Raw genomic sequence first — 12326 nt, 5'->3', positions numbered from 1 at the left:
GACTGGCTTCACTATAAGGAGATGGGAAACAACCCAGGAGCACACTCCTCTCCAACAATTCCATCTCCGTCCACACACTACAATCGAGCAAAGAAGTTGGCTTACAGGCTCACGACACACCCATGACACTTAAATAATACAGAAGAGTTCCATGGCTGTCGCTGACCAGTTACTGCCCATTTCACGGAAAGTGTGGTCCATTAACGGACATATCAATTTGTGCCCAGTAGCAATCTCCATCCGTGTGTGGAAACCAGTTACGGCGCATGCTCAGAAGTTGATTTATATCTATGGAGTATGCGTAGTATTTGTATTCTCCTTGATCTGTGTTCATTGCAACTTGCATGCAACTCAAAATCAGCCCCTTAATGTTTATGCTTATGTAGTATATACAATGAAGCTATATATTTTTTATTTATTTATTTTCATTTCAGGGCCTGGACTAATATTTATCATATATCCAGAAGCTATTGCTACACTTCCACTTTCTTCAGTGTGGGCTGTCGTATTTTTTATTATGCTCCTTACTCTTGGAATTGACAGTGCTGTAAGTGACATTGTGAAATATTACTATTTCTAAGGTCATTGTTTCTATGATTCTGAATTACTGTAAGGGTTTGTGCACACAGGCGTCTTTAAATCCATGTGTTCTCTATTCTGCATTTGACATTTTAAATGGATGAGAAATAATTGATCAGATTGAGATTACTGATTTCTATAAAAAGTGTAACTTTCTTCCGTCCATGTTGCTGCGAAGCTCTCTATGATATCAACTTTCAGTAAGGAGAACACATATTGTGACATCTGTGTTAAGATATTGTAAGGTCTCCTACCCACTGGGTTCAGTTTCACACATTAAACCAGCATGTTTAATGATATAACAATGCTGATGGCAGAAAATATAAACCATTGTTTTCATACCCCATACCACTCCCAGTTTTACTAGTGTTGCAGAGCACTGCAGTAGCATGGAGTGTTTGATCTTTGCCCACCTGTATACAATTTGTTTAAAGCAAATTAAATTAATTGAGCTCAAGGGAGTGACCTTCAACAACTTCCAACATTCATGTAAAGTTATTGCATGTCACATGCAAATCAAACGTACAAGTGTATACAACCTAACAGAGAATATAGCAGCAGATAGAGCTAAGATCAAGGCTCCGCTGGAACATCTCCCCATGTGCGGCTGTACACAAACTGGGTTACTACGGTAGGAAATTCTTGCGTGTGTGTTGATCACTTCTCTGTAGGTTGCAAGCAAAGTTAAGGAAGTTTTTTCTCTCTTGAAAACCTACAGTATGTAATATTAGGGCAGATGTATGAAGCTCTGGAAAGTGATAAAGTGCAGAGTGATAAACGACCAACCAATCAGCTCACAACTGTCATGTTACAGGCTGTGTTTGAAAAATGACAGGTGGGAGCGGATTGGTTAGTCGTTTATCACTCTGCACTTTATCACTTTCCACAGCTTCATACATCTGCCCCAATATCTCATAAAGTTCTTACAAAGCCTCATGCCTAATTGAATCTGCCTTACAATGTCATTTAATAGAAAAATATTACTGGAAAGAAGCACAATAACCAACAGAAGGTAACTCTGACTCTTTCAAAGTAGGGATGTGCAGGCTCGGATAGGTTCGAGTTTGCACGTGGAGTTCGGATTTTTCCCTCCAAAAAAACGGAACTCAGAACGAGGCAAAACGTCATCTTACATGGACGAACATCATCATTCCTGGTCTTTTGTCCAGGAATGATGATGTTCGTCCATGTAAGATGACGTTTTGCCTCGTTCTGAGTTCCGTTTTTTTGGAGGGAAAAATCCGAACTCCACGTGCAAACTCGAACCTATCCGAGCCTGCACATCCCTATTTCAAAGACATACTGTCATTGTTTCAGAATGTTCATAGTGATCTTTATAAAGACTCCCATCGATCCTGTCCTTTGCTCTAGGCTTCTCAGGGAGGCCTGTCCCCCTTGGCTATCCACCTCTAAGAAAGCCCCTCTGGAGAATGAAATAACAGAGGACAAAATACATTTTACCATTCAACATTTACCACTCCACAAAACTCCAGGGTCCTCATGGTCTTCCCAGAGATTACTACAAAATGCTCTGCCACAAATTGGTTCAGACTCCTTTAGAATTGTATAAAACTATTCAGTGTGACAGCTCCTCATTTCCAACTCCCACACTAGTCTCCTCCAAAAACTGAAAAAGGACCCCCTTCCTTTTAGAATCCTACCCAAAAATTTGGATTTTAAGATTCTATCCAAAATTATGGTCACAAGATTCCAACGTATTCTCCCAGAACTCCTCATCTCACATCAGTTAGGCTTTGTCAAAGGATGCCATTCAGTGGTAGGGATAAGAACAGCAATCACAGCCATCGTTGTAGCCTCTGCCCATTCTCGCTCTGAAGCAGAGGTGGATTTGGACCTCATGGGGACCTAAGCAAGATATAATTTTAGGGCCCCACTCCCTCAACTGCATGCAATTTTACACACACACTGGCCCATAGCCGCACACACATACATGGCCCCCATAGCCGCACACACACATTGCCCCATAACCGCATATACACACACTGCCCCCATAATCGCACATACACACGGCCCCCATAGCCACACTATATAACACACATGACCCCCATAACCGCATGTACACACACGGCCCAATAATCACACACACGCCCCCCATAATCGCACACACACACACATGGCCCCCACAGCCGCACACACACACATGGCCCCCATAGCCACATACATACACGCACTGCCCTCTACAGTAGCTGCACACACACACTGTCTTACTGACTCAGACACCCCTTACTGACACAAACACACTTACTGACAGACACAGCTTACAGACACATTTACATACACAGACACCTCTTACTTGATAACACTTACCGACAAATACACACTGACACAAACAATTACTGACACACACACACACTTATTGACACAGATACCACATACTGAAAGATACTCCTGATGCCACTGATTGGCACATTAAGATACATACATACTTACTGACAGACACCCTTACTGACACAACTTACTAACACAGATACCCCTTACAGACACAAACACACTTACTGACACAGATACCAGTAACTGATACAGACACCACTTTTTGATCGATAACCCTTACTAGCACACACACTTACTGACACCACTTATACCACTTTCAGACACAAAACTGCTAAAAAGAAAATTGCTTTTACCCGGCATTTGCATGCCGTGTTGTTTCGCCGGTCCCTGCCTGTACCCCCGTTCAGACAGAAGAGCAAATTACTGGGTCAAACATATCAACCCCGTAATTTGCTGATTAACACGGGCATTTCTTCTGTCTGAAAGGGTCAAACCGGTTGAAATTCCCGGTTCTCCGACCTTGGTAAATTCCTCGGTCGAAGTCCCAGGAATCTCGACAGAGGGTGACCCTTTCAGACAGAAAAAGGACCCGTGTTGATAAGCAAAATACCGGGTAGAAATGTTTGACCCATTAATTTGTTTTTCTGTCTGAAAGGGCTATTACTGACACACACTTACTGACATTTACACCACCTACTGACACACACACTTACTGACAGACATATTAACTTATTATAGATTTACACAGCACAAGAAGACACAGGCATTATATGCTTGCAGCAAACAAACCCTCCCGTGTGGACCTCACTCCCCTCCCCCCACCCACGGCCCCCTCTCTCACATCCCCCATAGACTATATCAGGAGCAGGTGGGTGATGAAAACATCAAACACCCCCTCTCCCCTGCGCAATAAATTTCAGTACACAATCTGAGTCTGGTTATACTATACAATGTATAATCATATATTGGCACAAGTGTCAAAGTGCTAATAAATCTGCCCCTATGTTGCTGTCACTATTAGAATTTTTTTAAGCAGAACAGACACTTCCCATCTCCCCACTTCCCAGTCCCCTCCAGACAACCACCCACTCACCTTCCCCTTTTTCTGGAGACACCTCTAGCACTATAACTAACCTCAGTTCCTCTGCCTGGGCTTCTGCACTGCACTGGTGCACTGAGAGGGCAGAAGAGTGGGGTGGGGAGGGGCCATGTGAAGTCAGGACGTCGCGTGGTGCTCCTCTGGGACATGTTTTGCAGAGGCACAGTAACGGAGCCTCTGTAAAACAATACAAAAAGAAGGAGAAGCCTGCATTTGTGATAGTGATAGTCAGGGCCTAATTTCAGGCCACAGACAATTTCCGGTTCTTCAGCCCTATCAAGTAGATTTTTTACAAGCCCAACATTACACAAGCTCAGTAATAAGGATATTTTTTTCTACTTATTGGTCCAGCTTCTTAGTTAGGCTACTATTGACACCCCTCCCACCTACTAAAGCCATTTATACCCATTATGTGTTTCTAAAAGAGCACATCGACCATGAACAATCCAATCAGGCATGTCAAAATGGCTCCCCAATTTCCCTTCTTTATCAGGCTCTACAATTTTGAAAGCTTTTAACGATAACTGTCAAGCTCTGAAATCTCGTTCATATGTGCAATTGTTTCTTAATATCTCTCAATAGTCTTATTTTTCTCTGCATCGGAGATTCACCATGGGCTTACTTTCATCTTGTGTTTCCTAAATGCTTAGGAGTCTATCTACTAAGCAGTGTTAGGAGACAGAGTGAAAAGTGATAAGAAAGTGATAAGGTGCGCTAGCCAATCAGCTCCCAACTGTCATCTCGCAGGCTGTGTTTGAAAAATTACATTTGGGAGCTGATTGGCCGGCACCTTATCACTTTCTTATCACTTTTCACTCTGTCTCCTAACATTGCTTAGTAAATAGACCATTTAGTTTTCTAAATGCCAAGTGATTAGAGGTTTTCGGTTAGCTGTCAAGCAACATGACAAGGCTCTTCTTGTTAACTTTGTTCCCTTTACGAATGAGATGACTTCCCGAGGATCAGCAAGTTTCCAGGGGAGGAGGAAGTTCCTGAGAGCATAAAAATATTCTTCAGAACTAGATCCAGCCAACTCCTCCTACCATCCAGTTATACCACTACAAACTGTATTACTGTATGTATTTTAAATGAACTGTACAGATACTTTGGGGGTCATTCAGGCCCGGTCGCAAGCGCTGAGCGTTTGCAACTAGGTCGATGTTTCCCCACTGGGCACGCGCACGTCGGAGCCGGCTCCGACGTGCACATGCGCGAGACCCGGCTAGCGACTGGCTCTCCGTCGCTACGGGTCTCGCACCAAAGGGGGCAAGCTGTCGATGGTGAGTGACAGCTTGCCCCGTTTGGGAGGCGGGCAGGGGGCGTGGCCGGCCAAACGGAGGCATTCCTGACGGAACGCTTGCCATTTGGGGGAGGCCCCACTGACATCAGCAATGATGTCAGTGGGAAGCTTCCTGCTCGATCAGAGCAGGAAGCTCCCTGGGGCTTGCGGTTGATGAAACCCAACATTAGGGTCTCGTCGCAAGCCCCGTTGGTCTTGACCATCGCGACCATCACCCTGGTCGATCGCAAGAGCTGAGGGTGGTCACCCACAGCCTAGCGATCGACCAGGAGGCGGCACTTAAAAAAGTAAGTGGCCACCCTCATTCAGAGCGATCGCTTGCAGCAAGCGATCGACTCTGAATGAGGTCCTTTGTCTCACAAGGAGTCTAAGGTTGGCTCCTTTTTTGACACATGGAAGAATTACATCTCTATTCTCACACAATCTCTCCTGTATCAAATTTATAATGCCTTCCACCGCACCACCTGGTACTCCCTCCGACTACTTGATAATGATCCTCCAATTTCCGTTCCCTCAATGTGATTTGGTTCCCCTATTTTTGTTTTTTTGTCATGTTTTGCATGAGAGAGATCACGTTTGGGTTTTATATTTCAATTTACTTTTCTATTTAGTTTTCTTTTCTTTTTTTTCTTCCATTTTGTCATGCTGAGACTATTTTGTTATTAACAACATTTTTTTGAACCATTGTTATTATCTTGTATCTCGTGTCTTTCAATGACTAGTCCGTTTCTGTTACTGATGTAATAACGCTCTTCATCATAAAACCTCTACATTCTTTGAATCTAGATTTTGTTTTTGTCTGTTCAGTTATTTTGTATACTGTTTTGGCTTCAATAAAAATGTTATTGCAAAAAAGAAAACACCAAAGGAAACATCAGTACTTTGCTGTTAAAGGGATTACTTTTTATTATTTTTTTTATAACAAATCATGTATCACCTGCGCAAGTGATATGTTCTTGTATAGCACTCTAGTGCAGCCTACATTTTTTGTATGATTTTTAGTTTCTCATCATGCTATTGGCTATGTTTCAATAACATCTTCCCAACAAAACTGTAACACTTTGATATGTTGCATTTTAATTTGTATTTAACTAAATAGTGCTTAGTATAACTTGAGCCATGCAGGTTCAGTACACATCTTGACGCTGCTCTTCAGCTGGAAAAATGCCACAGCCTCCCTCCTCTGTTCCAGGAAACTCCCAGATTTTGATCATCCCATTCCTTCTAACAACAGTCACAGTGCAAAAAACAGGAGCTACAGGAGAGCAACCATTACCATCAAAGTACTGATTCACAGTTACATCAGCTAAGGGGGCGGAGCCTAGTAGCACAACGTATCAACTGTCATTTTCTTGAAAATTTTAAAGTTTCTGTTTGGTAACTATGTGGATTATCTAATTATGTTAGTTAAATGACACAGCAGAATTATGCAGTAGTAGCCGAACCTGACAGTACATACCACTGCATCATGGGCATAACTACCATAGGTGCAAGGGGTGCAGCTGCTAATGGGCCCAGAGCATAGGGGACCCATCTTCCTTGTCAAAGTTACATGTGTTATATAAAGTTTTCACCATTGGGTGGTACATAAGGGCCCTTACAAACTTTTGCTATGGGACCTTCAAATGACCTAGTCACACCCCTGCACTGCATGGTTGCTCTGGTAGTACATGGGACGGAAATCTACTATATAACTAAACCTGGGTACACACTAGGTCGACTTGATGGCAACTGACCGTTGCATTGACCGAGCAGCAGATTCAGGTAAGAATACACACTTACCAATCAGCCATTTGAATTTGCCGCCCAGCTGTGACGTCAGTCCCTGCAGCAAGTGTACAGGTGGTTGGCGGACCAGGTGGTTGGCGGTGCAGTGCTGCTGCTTGCCAAGCAGTCATCAAGGCTGTGACTGAGCCGGCTGGCAGCTACACACACACAGGGGACCGGAGAACAGTGCAGTCAGGCTCAGCACTGCAGTATACTACTGGGTAATAAATCCCAATAGTCTCTAGAGTGGGGTCAGAGGAGCATGTGCTGAGCTTTGATTGGAGGAGTTCTTCACATGCTCCTCTGACCCAGCAGCAGCGCAGCCTCATGGGTGTGACTCATTGTGAGGCTGTGACTGCTGCTCTGCCGGCTGCCAGAGGAAGCTGCTGGTGAGTACACTGTGTGGGGACTACATTGTAGCATAATGTGTGGGGACTACAGGTGGCATAATGTGTGGGCACTACAGGTGGCATAATGTGTGGGGACTACAGTGTAGCATAATGAGTGGGCACTACAGGTGGCATAATGTGTGGGGACTACAGTGTGTGTAGCATAATGTGTGGGCACTAGAGGTTGCATAATGTATAGGGACTACAGGTGGCATAATGTGTGGGCACTACAGGGGCATAATGTGAGGGCACTACAGTGTAGCACTGTCTGGGCACTGCAGGTGGCATAATGTGTGGGCCACCCACTGCATCTCCCTGTCACCCACTGCCTCTCCCCTCTCGGTGTCACACACAGCCTGTCACCCTCTCCCTATCACCCTCTCCCTTTCACCCACTCACAAGGGGGGTGTGGGCCGCACCCGTGTGTCACCTGCCGAGGGGTGACACCAAGGTGCAGGGCTATTGTAGAATTAAGTGCAGCACTCGGCTCCTGTCACAGTGAGAGAGCCTGCAGTGCCCGTACCTCCGGCACCCCCTACCACTCCATAGAGATACATGGGCCGGGGACCAGATTCGGTCAGCAAGGCCATGCCCCCTTTCAGAAGCCACACCTCTTTTCTCAAAGCCACACCCTTTTTCGGGGGGCACGGCTTTGCCGCACACAAGGCATCCCTCCCCGCACCAGGTGTCACTGCGGTGAGGGACGCCACTGCACCCACTGCCTGTCATCCTCTCCCTCTCACCCCCTGCTTTTCTAAGTCATCTCTACCTATCACTCTCTCCCTGTCACCTACTGCCTATCCCCTCTCCCTTTCACCCATAGCCTGTCAACTATCCCTTTCACCCACTCTCCCTTTCTGTCACCCACTGCTTCTCCCTGTCACCTCTCACCCTCTCCCCTGTCACCCACTGTCTCTTCCCTCTCCCTGTCACCCACTACTGCTCCCTTTAACCCATGGCCTGTCACCTCCCCCAATCACCCTCTCCCTATCACCCACTGCCTCTTCCCTCTCCCTGTCACCCACTGCTTCTCCCTGTCACCCACTGCTTCTCCCTGTCACCCTCTCCTTGTCACCTTCTTGCCTCTCTTTGTCTACCTCTTGCCTCTCCCTGTCACCCTCTCTCTGTCACCCACTGCACTTTGAACTTCGAGTAGGGTGGAGGAGGGGAGCCCAAAGCAAATTTTTGCATCTAGGCCCACTACTCACAAGTTCCGCCACTGGGAAGCAGGCAGTTAGTACTGTAGGTGGTGAAAGAGAAAGGGAATCAGTTAGTGAGAAGGGCAGGGTGTGAGAGAGGGGAGCAGGCAGGGAGAAGTGTGGGGTGATATGGAAACATGGATCGAAGGGGGGGGGGATTCAATCTCCATACCCCCACCTCTAAATTCCCACTTCAAGCACTGATGCACGCTCCCGTTTTTCACACTATCCAATCACAAAAGACGCAATAATGCATTTGTATGAAACTGTTTGTGGAGAAACCAGCGAAAAGTAGAGCAAGATTTGGGGACTCTATCTGTACCCCATAAAAAGGCTAACTGACATATGTAATCAATTTAGAAGTGTATTAGTGTACCTAATAAAATTATTTAGGGTTTTTAATTGTGTTAAATTGCTGTTATATGCATATTTGTATAACATTGGAAAAGTGATAAAAGACATGTTTTTTGGGCCAAAATAAATGCTGCAGTTAAACTAGAGGTACATGAAAGTGGGTGCAAGTTTATTTTTGGATCCTAAAAGTGCACTTTAAAATTTTTTTAAATATACTCCTGCAATGTTTAACACCTGTTCCATCCATAGAGCCCCCAAAATACCAGACCCACTACTTAAACCCATTTTCCAACACTTTTAATGTGTGCAACCCACAACTGGCATGTGATTATTGGCCAAATTAAGCTAATAAAAAAATTATTATTGCCTAATTTGTCACTAGGGGGGAGTCCAAGGGGTTCTTAAATAAGTCCCCACATTTTTAATCAAAAAAGCGATTTTGCACTTTTTTGTTACCTGCTCTGAGATGGTGAAAACATTTTGCCGGTTTTTGTCTATGGAGCTTTCGCACATGCGAAAACTTCAGCAATAGGATTGCATGATACGCATTTTTGTGCGAAAAGTTTGCACCTGCAAACACTGGCGTCACAAGGGGGGTGTGGGCTGCACCCGGGTGTCACCAGCCGAGGGGTGACACCAAAGTGCTAGCTCCCCCTCAGCAGCATTACATGCAGCACTTGGCTCCTAGCACAGTGAGGGAGCCGACACTTCACACAGGCTGGTCCCCGGGGGCAGCCTGCACCTCCGGCATCCTCGATTTAAAAAAAAGGGGGGGTTCTGGCCATGAAGCCACGCCCCCACATGTGAGGCCACGCCCACCCCCTCATTCTCCGGTGCGCACGGCTGTGCCGTGCTGAATACAGGCTCTTTGCCCCTGCCCGCACCGGGTGCAATGCGGCTTTTTGCGGCTAATTGGATCTATATGTAATAAAAGATATTGATCACTAAACAATTTCCATTCATGATTGTGTCCCTTTTTACACAACTGTGGGGCTGATTCATTACGTATCACAACTGCAACAGCGTACGCAGATCGGCTGATGGTGCGTACTGCGCATGCGTATGCACCGCAGTGCGCATGCGTGAGTTGGCATTGCAATCGCACTGTGATCACCTATGCAGATACAAAGCCATCACAGATCAAGAGACGGGTCAGCGTTTGGGGGTGGTGACGGGGGAGTGGAAGGAGAAAAGCAGGTGTGACTGTCCGTTTGAACGCCGTTGCATGGATGTGCATAAATTAGTCACTGCGATGGCATATGCAGCTTGAGTACTTACTGAATGCAACAAGGTTTGCAATTTCTGAGTAAGGGCAGACCTGTTGTAATTGTGCATGAGGGGCCTATGATATATGAGCAGGACTGCAAGGTACAGCATTATGTGAGAAAGCGGTAGTGGGCGTCTCTATGCTGGCTCTGCGATTGCAGACATTAGCATATTTTCACAGTGGATCTGTGTGCCTAATTGCAGCTGCAATCGCAATGGCAATCCGTAGAGAATCAGGCCCTGTGATAGGTACAGTATCTGCATTCAATGTATGAGCCACTATGCTTTGTAGTTTATTTTTAAATACAGCATGTTTGCATGAAGTAGTAAAAGTACAATCCACTCACCACCCAGTTCTTAGATCAAAGTTTCTTCTTAGTAAAAAAAAAATGTAAGAATATTTTTGCAGTTTTTTTGCAATATTTATTTTTATAAGGTCTATGATGTGAGTGATTTTTATCGTTTTTTTCTCAATGCACTAAGGTTAAACTCTTTTCTTTTTTTCCAGATGGGAGGAATGGAATCAGTAATCACAGGTCTGATTGATGAATTCAAGTTCTTACACAGACATCGAGAGCTCTTTACGCTTTTTATTGTGTTATGCACATTCTTCATATCCCTCTCTTGTGTAACCAATGTATGTTATTTGTCTTTAATCTATGGGGTTTTTATCTAAAATGTTGTAATACAATGATGCAACGCAACACTTTTTACAAATGTATTATTGTAGGTCTTATTATTCCAGAGAGGTGAGTAAATGTCCTGTGCTGCGATTCGCTATATGATATGTGATATTCGGCCAATAGCTGCAGCTTCAGTGAATCAAATCAAAAATATTTTATGTACTGTGGAAACAAGAAGTATAGACTGCACAAGCATCTCTTGTATTCTTGTATCATAGGCTACAATATAAATATGTAGGACTCCTAATCTAATTTGTCTACCTAGGACGGAGTAGTGTCAGTCTGGTTGTTGGTGTGCATATGTATGGGAAGGAAAAAGAAAAAGATTAACCAGTTTAAACAGACACACACAATATGAATATATTAATGCTTAACTTTTATTTACTATTATTTAAAATAGGGATACTCTGCAGTATCTTAAAAACAGGGAAGTATACAAAAGAAAAGGGAATAGTGAGGTATACAGGCACAGTAGTATTGTCAGAAGACAAAACATATATACTGTACATGTGCGGAAGATAATAATGAGACAATAATCACACCAATGGTGACATTCAGATTGAAAATTGAATTAACAAATCCCTGCATATCCAAGTGGATTCTGATAGTATTTAGATGATGGTTTTTGGTTCAGAGGTAATACTCAAATATAGATTTTTAGCTGCACATATATACAGAGACACATATTCTGTACTTATATAGATATTATTAAATAGCCATACTTCTTAATTATGGGTCAATCAAAAATTATTGACCAGCACCTGCAACTAAGCATTATTTGGTCATGTATGCTTGATGGGTGCATATTTGTTATCTACATTACAAAACATATAAAAAAATACATACTCGTACTGTATATTACCTTACATTCCTTTAGCTCAGGGGTTCTCAACTTTTGTTTTGGCGAGTACTAAATAGCCGCTATGTGATTAGGTCAAGTACCACTTTGTAGAAGGTATCAATTTATGAACATAAAAACATTAGTGACATTCATATATAAACAATGTGGTACTTACCTTGACAAACCAAAACGAAGGCAGTGGTGACAAACGTACGGCGGTATACGGAATCGGTAAGATATCCCAGCTGCCGCATGGCCGGGAGTTCGATTCCCGGCAGCGATTGGCTGACAAAACAGCAGAGTCCAGCAGCGGAAGCCCGACAGTGCTGGAAATCCCGATCGTGGTAAGGTAAGTATAAACTAACCTACCCTAACCCTCCTTAGGGGTGCCTAACCCTAACCTCCCCCCCCTGTGCCTAATCCTAATCCCCCCTCGATCGATAAAGCAGTTGGGAAGCCGGCTGTCGGGAATCCGGCAGCCGGCTTCCCGATTGTATATCCGGTATACAATTAGCCACGAACATTGTTCGGGCGCTAATGGATCCCCTGGGGCTATC

The 12326-nt window shown here is 44.3% G+C and overlaps 1 protein-coding gene across 1 annotated transcript in view; it reads left to right on the top strand.

Moving 5' to 3' along the window:
* Positions 1-12326, top strand: part of SLC6A3 (solute carrier family 6 member 3) — a 192608-nt gene that overhangs the window by 89288 nt on the left and 90994 nt on the right. Inside the window, exons 8-9 of the mRNA XM_088476325.1 lie at positions 435-547; positions 10754-10882. Coding sequence (XP_088332451.1) covers positions 435-547; positions 10754-10882 — 242 coding nt within the window. The remainder of the gene's footprint in view (positions 1-434; positions 548-10753; positions 10883-12326) is intronic.

This window comes from Taudactylus pleione, unplaced genomic scaffold (genome assembly GCF_031769625.1).
Source record: "Taudactylus pleione unplaced genomic scaffold, aTauple2 ptg000186l, whole genome shotgun sequence".
Lineage (NCBI taxonomy): Eukaryota > Metazoa > Chordata > Amphibia > Anura > Myobatrachidae > Taudactylus > Taudactylus pleione.
The sequence above is the reverse complement of the archived record's forward strand: the minus strand, read 5'-3'. Positions and strand labels throughout refer to the sequence as shown.